The sequence below is a fragment of the Bactrocera dorsalis genome, chromosome 4 (assembly GCF_023373825.1).
Source record: "Bactrocera dorsalis isolate Fly_Bdor chromosome 4, ASM2337382v1, whole genome shotgun sequence".
Classification (NCBI taxonomy): domain Eukaryota; kingdom Metazoa; phylum Arthropoda; class Insecta; order Diptera; family Tephritidae; genus Bactrocera; species Bactrocera dorsalis.
The window spans coordinates 20104256-20123702 of NC_064306.1; the positions used below are offsets into that span (position 1 = coordinate 20104256).

The following is a 19447-nucleotide window of genomic DNA, read 5'->3' on the forward strand; positions in this document are numbered from 1 at the left end:
TACTACATGAGTTTGGCTTTTTTCTTGCGTTGACATATCAAATAAATCTTTAACATCAAAAACATTTTTGCCAGAAATTCTTTTTAAATTATACATTGCGCTGTCAGTCAATCGCTGTATCTACCATTGTAGAGTGAATGCCAGTTCGAACAGAAAAATTTTAACTATTAAATTCTGATATGCTTTCCCTACCTCTCTCTCTCTTCTCTCTCTCTCTCTCTTATTAACCAAAGTGAATGTGGCAAACCCGATTGCATTATTTTAGCTGGATAATTGTAATTAAATATATATGTGCATATATACACATTTTTACATTACAATTTCTGTTGGTAGCGTTGAGCATACATACCTGTATGTAATGTGTTGGATTCCGCGTCAACCACTTCGATTTTAGGGCGTTTCGGTAACGGCTGCCCATCGTTATTGTCCTGGTTGGAATCATTTGCATGCAATGCAATATTTATGTTCACTTCATCACTTTGCTCTTGCTCCTGCTTTATTCTAATATTATTTGCTTTTACTACATCACTTCCTACATACGACTCGGTTAAGTTATTGTGTGCATTTTCCAAGGATGCGCTCTTTTCCACAGCCCCTTCATTTCTGGGAGTTGTGTTATCATTTTCTGTTAATGAATACCGGAGATATAAATCTAAATTTAATGTTGATGTTAATGTTTTAACTTACCGTCCACTAAGCGCTTAGGAGTACTGGACGCGCCATCAGCTAAAAGATCCGCAGGGCTTGGAGGCGGCGTATGTATTCGTGATCCGGATCCAGAAGTTTTTCGACTAATTATTGGCGCCGATATCGAGGGTCTTCTGTTGACTAAACTTAAAGGTCGGCCATCGTCCGTATCCCTATCGGTCGAAGGAGCTGAAGAAATTTTCAATAAAAAATTACAAAATTCATAAATATAACATATATAACATAAAGTTTCATAAATATTAATCTATATTGCCTGTTATAAGTATATAGTATATACGTATACATATATATATTTTTATATTATATTATTTTATATTGGTAGACTATGATTACATACCCTGAGTCGAGCACTGTCCATAGTTCTCTTTATTGCATTGCAGCACTTTATGTTGAATAAATTTAACTATATCAGAAAGAGCAAAAGTCTTTTGGCAGGATCCACATGTAAGCATATCCTGTGCCGAAGGGTCTGTTTCCATGGCATCTGAGTCTATAAGAGAAAAATATGTGTATCAGCGTTTTATTTCAATTAATCTATATGGGCGACGTAATACGTGAAGCAATTAATTAATAGTATGTAAGTAACGAGATGGAAATTCGCCAATTCCAATAAAATGAGTATATAAATTTTGTCTTAATTTGCTTTTCGTAAGCTTACATATGCATGTAGAAGGTATAGAAAGAAACAAAACAAGCGGAGACTAAGCAAAGTATTCGTTCGGCTTGCAACTAATAGCCTTACAAGCATATATTTAAATATAACAAAAGCTTATATGTATAGGGTTTATGGGACGAGTAGTCGCAGAAGTAACTTAGTTAAGTCTTGCAAAAATTTATTATTCACGAACTCACCCCCTTAAGTGTACGCAAATGATTTGTACGCGCCCCTTCGTAGATATATATATATGATTTCAATGCGATGCAAGTACGAGGGATTGGATATCTCGCATGGTAATAAATTCATAAGATCTCTAACAATTAATTTGCAAAAAACGTGCACAATCGCTCGAAGGATAACTTCCACTGTTAATAGGCAAAATTCTAAGTAGGTAAATTGCTAGGTACATTCATACGTTCATATGTGTGATAAAATGTCATACAAGTGAATACATATAGGAATGTTAATACATTTAAGAATATAAGTAAATATATTTGTATATTTGTTCCTCTGTTTGTGTGAAGTCCAATTGTAAGCGTGATTATGTCAGTGGTGGGTACGATTAATTAGTGTTTTTATTTTAGTACGAGTATCTACTCGGATGCGGCCACTCTAATCCGCAACATTATTATAATTTATTGAACTTTAGCGTCTAACCTTTAGCTAAATCTATCCATATATATATACATACATACTACGAACACAGTCTTGCAATTCTCATGCGTGTCGATATAGAGCTCTTAAGCATTCATTCAAAAATATATTACAAACATAAGTAATTTCTTTAAACTTCTATTATTTGTTTGTAAATCAGCTTTTGGATATTTTCAATTATTATTTTTTTGTTGAACCACAAAATACGGGGGGCATGGTTTAGTTATTAGATGTTATTTCTCGCTGAAACAAGTGTGCGTCTTTTGACACATGCTACAATGAGGTATTTATTGAAGGTTTCAATTTCCACACGCTACAAACCCCAGCGTAGGGGTTACTTGTATTTCATTTAGCTGCAGGCTACATGCTGTTATCGTCTCGTAAAAAATATTCATTTGGTAATAAAAGACTCGTATTATGGTTTATCTGCGTACGTATGTATATAGCATGGGGCAATATGTTTGTCTCGGTCTGTATTTTGTGACCACAGGATTGTCCATCCATTAGTCATACAAACAAAACAAGAACTATCAGTCTGGCTGTTACACACAGCGGTCGTTGATTCAGGACAATGCATTGCTTTAAGTGCAGTTATATTTCATACAGGCAAACACACTTATACGCAATTGAACGAAACCCAATTTGCGACGAGATAACTGCCAACTTATCAATTAGAAAATGTATGGTGCGTTGATGAATACTTAATTATTTATGAAGTTGGCCACGGCGTTCCGTTGACTGATTGGGCTTGCATTGGCTCATAAAGTAATGAGAAAATCGATTCCGGTAAGGATGTCAATTGCATCACCCACATTTATATTAACACTTCCTCCATACAACTATTCATATTTGCACATTCTGTGTATTTCTAATGATATGTTATGAGTTATTGACACTTGCGGGAGGGTGGCGAGCATGCTTTCTGTTCCCTATTCTTTATTGCCGAGGGTGATAAAAAAAGGTCATTGATACGTAGGAAAATAGTATTCCACATGTTCCTGTCCGTTGGTAAACGATTGATTGACTAAATTGGGTAAAACAACAATAACGACAAGGGCGGTGATGGTAATATCCGAATGGACAAAAAATATGTTTTCCTTATTTTTTATTAGCCCACAACTTTATTGACTCAGATTAAAGCGGAAAATTGTAGTTACATTGAAGTCACTATGATTACAATGTTTATCAATAGAAAAGTACTTACATATTGCAAGTCAATTTGTGCAACACAAATTAGCAGGGTAGGGGTTGTCTAGTTTCATAGTATCTTCTTTATGGTTGACTAAAGTGCTATTATTATTACGAAAACATGACTTTTGTATGCTACCTACTCAAATGTTCTTCGTGCTATTTATGTATTTTACGATTATTATGTAGTATCATATACGTTTGTATACATAAATCTGCACTCTCCGTAATATAAAGATATCCCCTGTTTGGTCATTCAAGCTGTTGTAAATATATACACATGTGAATATAACTCCCATTGGTCAATAGTTTGTACTTTTATTCATTTTTACTAAACTGGTAGTTGTTGAAAGGATGTAAGGTGCCTTGGTGTGTATGCCTGTTTTGTTTCGGGCTCAAATAAACTGAAGTATCCTAACTTTCTATGATTGGTTGGTTGGTTGAATCTTTTGGTGGTAGTAAAATTTTCATGTGCTGGTATTTCTTTGTGGCACCAAAATTACTGCCTCAAGTCAATAAGAACGTTTATACAGACATTCAAATGCACAGGTAGTTCTACTGAACATACAATCATACAAATACGCGTCAATACTATATACATACTTATGTACTATATGTATGTATATATATATTGTGTGCTTAGTGGCACATGGTTGCGTGTTTGTTTTGTAGACAAATGTTGTGGATTACGGAAGCTAGCAGGTAGAAGGTTTACACCCACAACTATCCAATTTGTTTATATTTATTTATGCGATAAATCGTGTTAGTTTGCGTGGTTGAACGACAGGAGGAGCGGAATGAGGGACGAAGGTGTGTCATATTCAGTCGTAAATATTGACTCAATATTGCGTTTGCTGCGTGAGCTCGAGGCAATCGGTTGGTTTATCTCCAGGTTATAAACAGTGGAACAGCAGCTGATGACTGACGGGCTGATGGCATCTGTTGTCTTCAATAAAATAAGCCGCTGCCTAAAATCCTTACTACAAATTGACATAACGTGAATGCGTCGTATGGCATCGCTATATACATGTCCATTTGGCATGATTCATTAGAAATACGAAAGGGTGTTGAAAGTTGTCACCAACTTATGGTGAATGATGACAACCAGTATGAACCGAATATGTACAAATATATTCTCATAGCCACTCACATGCCATGCTCATATGTACAAAATGCAATTCAATTTGCATGCATGGATTCCAATAAGTGTGTGTGGCAATCGATGTAAAGCTGCAACTGCGAGACTTACCTAAGTAAAGTTTGGCAGTGGAAAAAGGAATTGACTCATTGTATAATCTCTGACCCACATTACATACGACTCTTGCTTTCACACTTTGTTTAACCCTTTCTATCCGAAATATTCGAAATGTGTTCTCTATCCTGCATGAAATACACCATAGATTCGTCACACTGATTTTAACGCCCGATATTAACTGTGATTATGACAACATTGATTATTGCTATTGTACGGGGATTGTGAGCTGAATCATTGCCGTGCATTGTGTTTGCTCAATGCCATCCAAGTGGCGCATAACTTATAGCTATTGACGCATCATTTGATGAGTGGTCTAATACAATAAATAGGGATTTTTCCATTTAAAGGGTATATGGATATCCTTTTATTGGCATTCATATGTTGCAAAAATCATCTCATAATACCTTCACTTTGATGAGATTATTTTCTTTTTGGTCAGGCCAGACCAACTTCTTTGTTTGAAAAAGGATGTCAGAATGTAATAGTATGTTTGTATAAACGATATACATACATACATACATACTCGGTATACTAAATGCTTGTATGTATTTGTAAGTATCTACATATGCATCTACATGCAATATTGATTTGGATTTGGCTCATAAACACGGCGTTTAAACCGAGGACCGTAATCCTTATAGTAATTCTTATAACTAATCATTACGATTTTCTTTCCTAATAATAATTAATTTTTTAATAAATCCTTATTTTTGAGCAAAAAATTATGATTTTTAATTTTGTTGCTCAAAATAAAATATAAAGTATTGATACCAGTGGCGGATCGAGAATAGAATTTTAAGGGCGGATCTATATATATAATTGTGTACCAGATTTAAGAAATGTGCAACTGTAGCTGTAACTTTATTTTTGATAAATACGTACATATTTCAACATTTATTTTACAGCATAAAATACATAAGGTGTTCGCTCACTTTACTAAATCTTTCTATTACTTCTTCTGGTTCCACAGCAATGGCGTAGTTTATTTGAGAAGTGCTAGGCTCTTTAATATTTTCTGGAGCATCGTTCTTCTGAGCCAAGTCTTGATTCGGCGCAAAGAGGAAAAGGATCGTTCTGCGCTGCCATTTGTGGCTGGCAAAGTGCAAAGTACGTGAAGAAGAGTGTGCATCGTCGCATATATAACCTTATCGCAATTGCTGAGGGTTTCTAAGGTAGAAAGTACTTGCGTTCTCGTAGTTATTTGCATCTTGCATTGTTGTTGCCAAAACGCTACTTCTGCTTTGAGCTTCGATTTTTGCAGTTCTTGTAGGGGTTAAACTCTCCCACATTTACACTATTTACGGTCCCTGGTTTAAACCCATAAATTTGTATCCACAACATTATGCTGTTAAGTATATATGGCTGTATACATAAAAACTATTTTATAGATCATTTAATTAGGCAAATATTATAGGGTTGGACCAGAACCTATTTAGTTACGAAGGATTCTTTGCCTAGATATCCACACATACTTATATACTGAATGCAAAGTAGTTTCTGTGCTTTATTACCCATGCATACAGCAAGCAAAACTAATTGTGACATATATACATATATTACGTGCATATACACATCTAAGTATGGAGGGGGAGTTCTAGAAATCAAGCTACTAAAACTCATAATTTATTCCAATTTTTCTAAATAATATACATTCGTATTGTTATATCTGACAATTGGACATCTGATAAATGCAAAGAGTTGGTGAGAGGATTATATATTTGGCGTCTTGAAGTAATTTCACCAAATGTAAGAGTTTTGGATAAACGAATAATAAATTAAGTTTTGTGATTTTCGATAGGATGTAATCGATTGATTCTATTTGACAACATACCATATACATACATATGTATGTATATATTAAATATATAATATGAATTGTCACCATGTACCATATAGCGCAATAATATGTATTTAAGAATAGAATCAGAATATTTCATATCGTTCCGGTGAATATTTTCGAAGTTACACGCAAATTTGAAAAAGCGTTTCAAGTGCTTGGAAGTGCATTTCAAACTTTAAACGCGTTTTCCTCTAAATGGTGTCTTCAAAATTGGTGACCAACATTACCCGAAGAGGATTAAATAAGTATCAAACCCTAACACGAGCTTCTTAAATAAATTTTTTTGTAATTAATGGAAGACTTTTACTCACCGATAATTTTTTTATAACCATTTTAGGCCAAAATTGTGGTCAAAAGTTTCTTTTTTTTTCAGAAACCGTCCTTTTGTGAATAATATTTTGCTTAATCGTTCGACAAATTACTAGGTTTAACATTATTTTAACGAAATTTGTTTGGTTTTTTAATTTCAGTGGATCCAGTTTAGAGATATAGTGTTAAAGTTCTTTCCAGATAAATATTTCTACTAATACTAAGTCTTAGAATACAATTAAAAGATACAATAATATATGAACAAATTTTTGGATCAATAAATTTAATAACATTTTGAAAAATCCTTTCACCGTGCAACTTCATTAGTCAGTAAGCCTTTTCATATGTACATATGTTTGTGGCAATATGCTAAGAAATCCCAAAATGATTATTAACAAATTTCTAAATTTTACTTCAATCTACAAATTCTTAAAACAGTTTTGTAGAAACCTCTTTAACTCTTTGTTTAGTTCTCGATTATTATTTTATTACAAGTGTGATCATATTCTCATGGTGCAGATAAATAAGTATACGTATGTATACACATTAGGGTGTTTTTTTTTTAGTTGAACTATTAATTTTTTTCAGTCCCGTCACGAAATTTCCTTGGAAATACCCTAAAAAAAGTTCCCTGAAAATTTTAGCCCTTAATATTAACATTAAGAACTGGACCAAGGCCTGTAAAAATTTTCCATAGAAAATACACTACAATCATGAGTTTTTATCTTTAAATTCCTACAGATCAGAGGTATGTATTTTATGGCATCACTTTGACTTTAGACGCATATTACTTAAAAAGCCGAATATCTTGAGAAGTATTAATGATAGCGATTTTGACTTTGGACCAAATAAAATTTCCTACAAATTTGTCATATACGTTTTTTTTATAACTCATTTACGAGATATATACAAAAAAATGTTTAATTCTTGGAAAAATCGGGTTTAGAGGCCCGTACTACCTTGTCTTTGTTGCACTGGGTCCTTTTGTAGAGTGAAAAATTCTGAGAAATATGCGTTTTAAGTCAACGTGAAGCCATAAAATACCTCTGATCTGTAGGAATTCAAAGATAGCAAGTAAGGAAGAACTAAGTCCGGGTGTCACCGAACATTTTATATTCTCGCATGATAAAGTGATAATCGAGATTTCATTATCCGTCATTTACATATTTTTTTTTATTTTGCTGTAAAATTAATTAGATTAGTAGTTCCTGAGATATGGGTTTTGGTCCATAAGTGGGCGACGCCATGCCCATTTTCTAATTACAAAAAAAAGCCTGAATGCAGCTTCCTTCTGCCATTCTTTCCGTAAAATTTTGTGTTTCTGACGTTTTTTGTTAGTCGGTTAACGCACTTTTAGTGATTTTCAACATAACCTTTGTATGGGAGGTGGGCGTGGTTATTATCCGATTTCTTCCATTTTTGAACTGTATATGGAAATGCCTGAAGAAAACGGCTCTATAGAGTTTGGTTGACATAGCTATAGTAGTTTCCGAGATATGTACAAAAAACTTAGTAGGGGGCGGGGCCACGCCCACTTTTCCAAAAAAATTACTTCCAAATATGCTCCTCCCTAATGCGATCCTTTGTGCCAAATTTCACTTTAATATCTTCATTTATGGCTTAGTTATGACACTTTATAGGTTTTCGGTTTCCGCCATTTTGTGGGCGTGGCAGTGGACCGATTTTGCCCATCTTCGAACTTGACCTTCTTATGGAGCCAAGAAATACGTGTACCAAGTTTCATCATGATATCTCAATTTTTACTCAAGTTACAGCTTGCACAGACGGACGGACAGACGGACGGACAGACGGACGGACGGACAGACAGACATCCGGATTTCACCTCTACTCGTCACCCTGATCACTTTGGTATATATAACCCTATATCTGACTCTTTTAGTTTTAGGACTTACAAACATCGTTATGTGAACAAAACTATAATACTCTCCTTAGCAACTTTGTTGCGAGAGTATAAAAATCCTTTCACCGTGCAACTTCATTAGTCAGTAAGCCTTTTCATATGTACATATGTTTGTGGCAATATGCTAAGAAATCCCAAAATGATTATTAACAAATTTCTAAATTTTACTTCAATCTACAAATTCTTAAAACAGTTTTGTAGAAACCTCTTTAACTCTTTGTTTAGTTCTCGATTATTATTTTATTACAAGTGTGATCATATTCTCATGGTGCAGATAAATAAGTATACGTATGTATACACATTAGGGTGTTTTTTTTTTAGTTGAACTATTAATTTTTTTCAGTCCCGTCACGAAATTTCCTTGGAAATACCCTAAAAAAAGTTCCCTGAAAATTTTAGCCCTTAATATTAACATTAAAAACTGGACCAAGGCCTGTAAAAATTTTCCATAGAAAATACACTACAATCATGGGTTTTTATCTTTAAATTCCTACAGATCAGAGGTATGTATTTTATGGCATCACTTTGACTTTAGACGAATATTACGTATATTACTTAAAAAGCCGAATATCTCGAGAACTATTAAGGATAGCGATTTTGACCTCGGAGCTTTTTTATAACAAATAAAATTTCCTACAAATTTGTCATGCACGTTTTTTCTATAACTCCTGTCATTTACGAGATATATACAAAAAAAGCGAAATTCTTGGAAAAATCGGGCTTAGAGCCCCGTACTACCTCGCCGGTGTGAGTTACGACTTTGTTGCACTAGGCACTTTTTTAGAGTGAATAATTCTGAGAAATATGCGTCTTAAGTCAAAGTGATGCCATAAAATACCTCTGATCTGAATTTAAAGATAGCAAGTAAGAAAGGACTAAGTTCGGGTGTCACCGAACATTTTATACTCTCGCATGATAAAGTGATAATCGAGATTTCATTATCCGTCATTTACATATTTTTTTTTTTATTTTGCTGTAAAATTAATTAGATTAGTAGTTCCTGAGATATGGTTTTTGGTCCATAAGTGGGCGACGCCACGCCCAATTCAAAAAAATAAGCCTGGGTGCAGCTTCCTTCTGCCATTTCTTCCATAAAATTTAGTGTTTCCGACGTTTTTTGTTAGTCGGTTAACCCATTTAAGTGATTTTCAACATAACCTTTGTATGGGAGGTGGGCGTGGTTTTTATCCGATTTCTTCTATTGGAATGGAATGTATATGGAAATGCCTGAAGGAAACGACTCTATAGAGTTTGGTTGACATAGCTATAGTAGTTTCCGAGATATGTACAAAAAACTTAGTAGGGGGCGGGGCCACTCCCATTTTTACAAAAAAATTACGTCCAAATATGACCCTCCCTAATGCGATCCTTTGTGCCAAATTTCACTTTAATATCATTATTTATGGCTTAGTTATGACATTTTATAGGTTATCGGTTTTCGCCATTATGTGGGCGTGGCAGTGGGCCGATTTCGAGTTTCATCATGATATCTCAATTTTCACTCAAGTTACAGCTTGCACGGACGGACGGACAGACAGACATCCAGATTTCAACTCTACTCAACTTACAAACAACCGTTATGTGAACAAAACTATAATACTCTCCTGTTGCGAAAGTATAAAAACCCTCGGACGGGACGGGACTTGAAAAAAATTAATAGTTAAAAAAAACACCCTAATATACATATACATATATACAAACGATTTAAGCATGTGCGCAACAAATAAGTACATTGTATAATTGTATATAATATTTGGATTATTCGTCTACCCGAAAAGTAAAAATGCTGTGCAAATATTTGCCGAAACGGGCAATACAGCTTTATTCGTGCATTTAACGATACTAGGTATGTATGTATATACAAAGGTGTGTATTTTTTGTTTTATCACCACCTCAAACATATCCAACATTTCATGGAAAAATGTTAAATAAATTAAGTTTGAATAACGATAAATGTTGAGGGCGTTATGGGCCCAGTTCTGCTCGCACTTATCGCATCAGTGGCCGCAAGTCGTGTCAACCGTATGCAATCATCATTATGCGGACATCCACACACACATTTAAATATTCTTAGGCACATAACATGTGCGCACTCATTTGCGATTGTGTACTTAAAAACTTACTATTTTGTGGTCTTATATAGAAATATATCTGTATGTATGCACATACTATGTGTATACTCCATTTATTTGTGTGGTTCGGTGAAACGGTCGAAAAACTGTTGCCCGCGTTAACATTATAAAAAATAGTACAAACAAAAAGTACACCCACAACAATTAACATATAGATTTACATACTCGTACGTATGTACATGTGTACATTTGGATACATTTAGCTACGTAAATTCATATAATGGTATGTGGAAATAAGCAAAACTGCATGTGTAAATAGAGAAGGAAAGAAGAAGAACCACAACAACAATAAATGGCAGGGACACCTAAAGCCCCTCCGTCGTCGCGTAGTATTTATTTTGGTGTGTAAAGGCCGCAGTCACAACACTGCACTGTTCTTATCAGCGCCACAGTTATAACAAAAGTAGGAACAACAATGTTCACAGATATGGAGCAGACAGGGGGATGGTTTTAGTAGCGACAACGAGCCAGGCCGCGAACGTCGCCAGGTGGAGCAGCAAAACACCTTTGCTTGTTTATTGGCGTGGAGCTAGTGAAAGCAGACTGATAACACCCGCATGAGGTGTTTACGTGGCAAGCATACAAGTACGCATATGTATGTTTGTGCATACACCCGGATATGTATCATTCTCCGAATGTCTGTCTACATATTTACATACTACGTACAATACATACATACATACGTACACACAGTCCGTTTTGTAGCACATAACATTATTGAAAATGAAAAAACCCAAACACATACCTATGTACATACAAAAGAAACCAGAACAGGCCCAAAAAAACTTTTCGGCGCAAGGTAAACTTGAGTAAAAACAAAACAACATACCAAATATGTAAATAGATTTATCATTATTTAGAACTAAAGAACTCTTAAGTAATATTGGAGGGGTGATACATGCATACATACATACATACATATGCGATGAACAAATACACGGCAAGTCAAAGAAAGTATGTAGAGCTGTTGTTTTGATCTGTATTTATGCCGGTTATGTGGGGCCATCTTTGGCAATCAAAAACAATTAACTGATTAACTGTTTTTATCTCTACATAATTAAAAATTTAAATAAATAATTTAAAATATATACACACACAAATTAGTTTTTACAAATTTCATACAAAGTACTTTAACTTAAACACAATCGACTCAAATATTTTTGAATTTATACTCAGATTCTTTAAGTGAAATCCTTCCCTGCAGTGTAGCATCAAACTAGACAGACAATTTATTAGTTTAGAACTAGAAGTTCCCGTTTAAGTCCCATTTCGACTAAAAAATATAAGTAAAGTGTTCTTCAATGCAGTAGAATTTTGAAGAATTTTTTATGGAGTCATTTTAACAGATCACCTGTTAACATAATCCGACTAGAAATGTGTATGCACATGTACATAGATACATATGTATGTATATGTATGTTTAAGAATGATATGAACTGATCTGATTTATAAATAAGGCCTAACAGTTATTATTTTGTGTGACATAAATGAAAAGAAAGCCGTTATTTTAATTAGTTCAGTCTTAGCTCCTATAAGTTGTGTAGTAGTTTATAACGAGTTTATTTAGTGTATGGTGTACTGTTGGTTATACAACAAAAAAAGCGATCGCAAGAACGATATTATTTTGCATAGTTGTTTTAATTTAACTTATATCTTCAAATAGACAACTTTCAAGTTTACACATTTGTTAAAAATATATGTTAGTGCAGACATATACATATACACAAACATTTTTCATACTTATTATGTCACAATAGTCACAAAATCACTCTATAAGTAAATTTTAGAGAGTTTTCACGGAACTTACGACTCATCGAACGAAATCCGTGATCTTCACTAACTGACAGCATCTTTTCTTCTTGAATTATTTGATCTTTCTTCATTATTATTGTCCTTGCAATTTTGAAGGTTTCACATTTCTATTCGTTGTTTTCTCAAATGAAAAATCACAATTTTTGTCTGAAAATTGAAAACTGTGCGGCTTTCACAAATAGTATTTTGGAAATTCCTTATTTTCACAACTTTTTCAATGTAGGAATTTATTTTGAAGTCAATGTCAAAATTTATAAAGCTCACTATGCGTTTCGATTTGAAAAAACTGCGTAGTATCAAAGTTATTATATTAGCTGTGCAAAGTCGCGAGCATGTTGATTCCGCAGAATCTTCAAGTGAACTGATTGTAAGTGACTATGTCCACTCTCGCATAGTCCCCCAGATGCTCACCTAGTTGAGAGTAATGCTGACGGTGACACAGGGATTTCTGTGCCTTTGCATCAGGGTGAGTATTGAACAAAAAGTGAATAAAAAACGTCATAGCCCAAATAAGAATCCTGCTGGGGTGAGTGAGTCTGGCTATCTCTTTTCTGTGATACGATCCTGCATAGTCTACATGTGTGTGCTGCGGTCATATCTACGAATTAAGGGATGATGAGCGAAGAGTGGTCAGAAGTTCGGCTCAAAAGTATTCTATATCGACACCGACAATTCTCAAGGAAGTCGGAGAAACTCTTTATAAAAGTCAAGCTTATTTGTGAAAAAGATCGCTGAGTTCGATGAAAGCGAGAGCACATACATATTTATACATATATAGTGCATACAGTATATCAGTGTATTTATATATAAGCCCATCCATATGTATCCTACATCAAGCAATTCTAATTTTGATCATTGAATGTGCAGCTTATAAATTGTAATAGTTAATATTGGATAGTTTTTGCTCACATACATACATATGTCTGTACATGTGTACACATACTTATGCATGCGCGTCTATTTATTTAGTCTATAATTTAAGATCCGTTCTACTAATTATACTAATAAACCTTCTTTGCTTTCGAATTTTAAAGTGAATCTGTCATATAGAAGATAAAGGAACATTTTTTTTTTATCATATTCGAGATTCAAAATTAACCTCAAAAACGATTCCTTAAAATATTATAGGGGCAATAACGCTTTCGTCGTACATATGTATATAATATTTTGACTGAATTAAATAGTTTATTGTAATTGTATTTAATATACTTATACAGGTACCTTACAGAAATGTCCTTAAAGTGTCCTTTGTCTCAGTTATTTACATTTTTCCAAACAGTTTTTAAATTTTGGCGGCTTGGGTTAATCCGGGTATCAAGTATGTATACTGAAAATACTTTTTCAAAGCAACAATAAAAGGTCTGAATCGTCCAATAGTGCGCCATAAGAACTTTGTATCTTGGAAGATGTACATATGTACGAGGTGTGTTCAAAAAGTATCGCGAATTTTGTGTTTTTTCAAAAATTATTTATTTATTCATGAATATCTATTTTGTGCCAACGGTTTTTCCAATCTTCGAAGCACTTCAAAAAATCATTTTTTTTATCTTCTTCAGCTCCTCCTTCGATGCCGTCTTTATCTCGTCAAGAGAAGCGTAACGTCGTCCTTTCATGGGCCTCTTCAGTTTAGGGAACAAGAAAAAGTCACAGGGGGCCAGATCTGGGGAATACAGTGGCTGCGGCATCATTAGTGTGTTGTTTTTGGCCAAAAAGTCGCGCACAAGCAACGATGTGTGAGCAGGGGCGTTATCGTGGTGCAATTTTTTTGATAGGTAAAAATCGAAGACGATCCAAAACACGTGCAAGCAAAGCAGCTGTCAACAATTAAATGAACATTCAAAATGGCCGAGCTTGTCGGCATAAGTGAGAGGAATGAGTACCAACATAACGCCACAAAAAATTCGAAATTCGAATATACGTAACCCGCAAAAATTCAAAATTCGCGATACTTTTTGAACACACCTCGTACTATAGAAAATGAAAAAAAAAAAAACTTACATGCATACATATGTATATAAATACATATACTTCTTAGTTTCAAGTAGCTTGATGCCATTTATCTAGCAGACAGCGAGTGGTGCATTCGTGCCTTCATTCATACATACGTATGTACCTACATACGTGTATAAAATAGATTTAAATTAATTTAGCGGCATTACTGCACTTTCGCACAAACTTGTATTGAGTACACCCTAGTTTTGGATTCTCAGTGTGAATATGGACTTGTAAAAACTGTGCAATATGATCCCAACCATGCGCGCATGCGCGTAACGATTTTCGGTTCCCTTCTTACCGATTGTTCATGCGCTTCCCAATAACTTGAGGTAAAAAATGTGTCCGTGATTTTTTATTAAGATTTGAAATTAATAACGAACAAGCGGAAATCATGCATGGGCATGAAGACTACGTTCACGGTGGACATGAGCTACAAGCGAAAAAGGATGCTGCTAATGTCTGTATGAAATTCCGTCAAACAAAAGCATATTTCATTATCCCTTTCATTTTTGTGATACTTAGCAGCATCGGTTCGCTGGTATGGCCAATATGGGTACACACACATATGGGTACTTACAAATGCAGAGTGTTGCGCAAGGATAAAAAATCCGGTTGCAGGCTGACGACCGACTATCTCCATACCCAGCATTGTCGGGGTTAGAATATAATGTACGCACACACTTACATACATGCCACGTACGTTGGCACTGTTTCACTCCAAGTAAGCATTTATATATGTAAGTGTAAAACTCGTGAAAAATTCGTTGCTTGTTTATCACATGGAGCAATGTTTTGTTGAGCAATGTTTTTTACGTGGCGGTTTTTTACCACATCTTCAAGAAAAACACACGTAGAATTACAAATACGAGAGGGCATTCTTACGGTGTGGAAAAGGTTTTTCACCCCTCACACTGCATCACACGAGGCGAGTTTAAAGATGATGGGAAGACTTTAGAAGCCGGCTGGTTGTAGAGTTTTGTGTGTGATTTTTTATGGGTATGCGCGCGCGGAATTTTTTTCGGGATATATGATTACGAGCGAAGGAATAACAAGAAGGAAGAGGGATGGAGGGATGGTGACGAGCTACGAAAATTATTACGTGTCCTGTGCATTCTTATTGTCCTCCTTACGTTATCCTTAGGTAAGCCAAGGGCTGGCGTATTGTAACGGCATTTTTTATGCAAATTTTTGTCCTCATATTAATTTTTTTATCGGGAGAGTGTTTGCTCTGGTACCAAACTGCTACCGTCACGGCTTGGAAATAAACGCACTAACATACACACATATAAATGTATGTTTGCGACACCCGGAAGAAAACTCGGAAGGGCGGAAGGAAAATATAAAAAATAGCAAAAACACAAATGTATGATCATTTTTGTTTTTGGTGTAGTATGGGTTTTTTCTTTTGGTAGGGTAAGATTTTCCCAGGACATCTGAGAAAAAAATGCGCTCAATCTGTGATTGCTATTATAAGAGCACCTATCAAAAGCGAAGTGATTGCATTAATGCAAATGCAAAAAAAAGGTAAAGGATGATTGCTCATTATCTACAGACCAAATTAACAAAAGACGAAGTAACTTCCCGTTTTGCAGATAATTCCTATTGATTTGTGTTCACAGTTTTTTCTACCACCCAAAAAACGGCAGTTGTTCAATTAAATTATTTTGGCGCGCTTTTGCAATCGCTTAGAATATAAAGATTCAAATTTTTTTTTTTGGTTTTTAATTTTTTATTTATATTTTTTGTGTGAAAATTTGTGCGTGTTTTCTCATAAGCTTGAATAGAGTTCCCGGCCTTTTAACTGAAAATTTACAACGAAATCCTGGTTTTTGTATGATTTGTAGGTATAAACCAAGATAAAAATTGCGTGTTGATTCTGGGGTATACAATGTGAGCATTCATGTGTTTTTGTAACGGATTTACTTATTTAACTGGGCAAGTTTTGTATATTTTTATTAAAAATAGGGCAAATTATGCGACTGCACATTGGATATTTCGTTTCGGATATTCAACGTGGTCAAACAACAAATAATTTAGATCTACATATGTATGCACACGTCCATTGGATATTAATCAAAATAGTTTCAAACGAGTCTTTGGCTAGTATTTTCTGTTACACTAACGCATACATACAGAAACATTTGCTCATCAAAAATTTGTGACAGTTATTGTCATGAATATCCACTTAAGGTGACAATCTTGTGTCACAGCCACCTTAGCTGCGATCGTTCAGCCGCATAATCCCACGATCCGGTCAGTTTTTCGTGTCAGTGTTTTCCATTACAAAACACCTCACGTCCGAAAACAAAACTTACTACAATTGTACAAACATTCATACACTTGTATGTACACATACATACGTATATATGTATACAGGTGCGCTTGGAACATTTGTACATATTTATGGATAAGTGAACACGAGATGTGTAGGAGTTTTGTTTTTATTTTTTTATCTTTTCTCCTCGTTATATGTATATATGTTGGGCTTGTCACTTGCCACGAGGTTGCCGGCTATTCCATATGGGCTCCGATACTGAATACATGACGTGATTGTTACATCTCAGACAGAGCAGATTGTCGGCGATTGCGCAGATATTTTTCATGGTGGCTTAGCTGCATGCGTATCTACATATGTACATATCCATGTATGTATGTATATTCTTTGGCATTACATAATGAGTGCCTGCACAAGGCGCGGTGCACTTGATGTACTGTATGTATGTATATTTATCAAAACAAAACATACACATGTACATAGATACATTATTGCATGTATTGAAAATGTTTCTTGGACACTAACTCAATTGAGAGTTTAAATTATCTGTAAAACATATTTCAATGCAAAAATATATTACGTTAGAATAGAACGAAAATATATATCGAGATTTTTATATGCAATTTTGAAGACTGTTAATGCAAAGCAATAAATTGAATGTTATATTGACGGGCATATTGTCTTCTCATATTATTTATTATTGGTTACTGGTTTAAGCCACAAATATATTTGGACGGTCGAGTTTGATTTCTGAAAGAATCTTTTCTCTCATATTTGGTTTGATAGCGATATTTTGAATTTGACCAACGAGTTGTGGTGACCATGGGGCTATATACTATATGTATGTATATAGGTTCACTAAAAACTGTGAATTTGCATAAAGTGCACAGCTAAGCAAAATAGAATACCTACATACTTTTTTTAATACATTTAATGTATGTATGTAAATGTTCATAGCCGATTTTCCCACTAATTTGCGGAAACAGATTTAAACGGCCGAAACAATGAATGAAGAATAAAAACACACTGAATCCCAATCGAAAATTGGCATTAATTGCTTTAAATGTCGACTGCTTTTCATGTGCAGTTCTTTGCTGATGTCCACTTAGTTGGCGACGGCTGCATCAGCGCCTCCACAAGTTTAGATTAACTGCAGCTTAAAGTTGGCATACATAAACACACACAAAAAGCTTGAACTACAGTTTTCGAATAGAAATAAATAAAAATACATACAGACATACGTATGTATGTATGTATGTATATATGTATATATTTTTGGCGATCGGCGGTTGCGCATTCTAGTTTTGCTTTTAGTGAAGATGCTCACTTCTCTGTAGGGCAAGTCGGGATTAGAGTTACATAGCTACATACTATATACTATAATGACGGCTTCAGAAATGCAGTTGCAACAATACCAGCAACAGTAGCGATAGTAATAATAAAAGCAACAATTCCCATAAAATAAGGTTTTGTACCGTAGGTAGATTAATATGGCATGGAAATAGTGCAGCGACCAGCCACATTCGTCCATCGCAATAAAAGTTCGTGAGAACTCGATGCTTATCGTTGCTTGCTTTGAAGTTTGTTCAAGTCAAGAACGCTGTTTTCACTACAACACTTGCATGACTTTTGTCCTTTGGTGCGGGGGCTACATGAGTGTATCGTGTATGTTTATATGAAGATATATTTGAAATTTTATAGGGTACGAGCTGCTTACAAATAATTCTTGGTACTTATTGATAGCAAAACTTGGACTAACATTACTAAATTTCATATGTTTCAAAATATATTGGTCGGTAACCACAAACATTAATATACATGCACCATATACATACGTTTACTTTTACACTTTTTTCTGCATTAAATTTTATTCCAATTAAAATATATATTTATTGATATTAAATTAAAAAAAAAAAACATATTGTGAACAATAATTTTAATTTTATTTTAATCCTTTTTAATATTATTAACATACGTTAAATCACGTTTTTACGCAGCGGACTGACATTATTAATTACTACAATTTTTATTCCTATAAAGTTTATAAATATGAGATCAATTCTAATGTTAATTATTTGATAGACTCAGCATCGCCATCGCTCACATTTTATCAGTTTTCTCTAAGTATGTAGAATATTGACTATAGACTATTTGTGTTTCTCTTCCCAAACTGTAAAAATTTACTGGCTGAAACACTATATTTTTCCAGTTTAGCCAATCGTATATAATCGGTAAAAAAGGAACGTTTTTTTATTTTCAAAATCAGGGAAAACCAATGAACCTCTTGTTTCAACTGTGTAGCAAATTGCATTTGCGAATTGATGAACAGATTTGGCCGATTGTGTATGACAGATCACAATCTTCTATTTTCGAAGAATATTTCACTTTTACTAACGCATGCATACATATGTATGTATGTATAAGGTTTGCACATACAGGAGTATTATTTTGCTTGTTTGAAGACACACATATGTACAAAGAAAAGCATTGATAATAATAATGCTGTTGGGCTGCAACGGATCAAGATCATGATGATTAGAATGATGTGCAAAAAGAAGAAATAGCATTGTTCACTGATTGATATTGAGAGTGAGTGCATGAGCAGAAATGTCATATGTATACGCATGCATACATACACAGGCATTGTAGGTAGTGTGTGTGTGTAAAAGGTGAAAGTAAAGGAGTTCACAGCACTTCCAA

The 19447-nt window shown here is 34.5% G+C and overlaps 1 protein-coding gene across 3 annotated transcripts in view; it reads right to left on the bottom strand.

Moving 5' to 3' along the window:
- The window catches only part of LOC105224076 (B-cell lymphoma/leukemia 11A), a 62290-nt gene that overhangs the window by 7758 nt on the left and 35085 nt on the right, over positions 1-19447 (bottom strand). For 2 of the 3 annotated variants that reach the window (XM_019989504.3, XM_049454610.1), the window contains exons 2-4: positions 1046-1198; positions 688-876; positions 350-625 (exon numbers count right to left, since the gene is read on the bottom strand). In XM_019989504.3, the coding sequence (XP_019845063.2) occupies positions 350-625; positions 688-876; positions 1046-1198 (618 nt within the window). Of the gene's footprint in view, positions 1-349; positions 626-687; positions 877-1045; positions 1199-12472; positions 18695-19447 lie in introns of those variants that run through there. The other variant, XM_011202051.4, reaches the window with a different exon arrangement.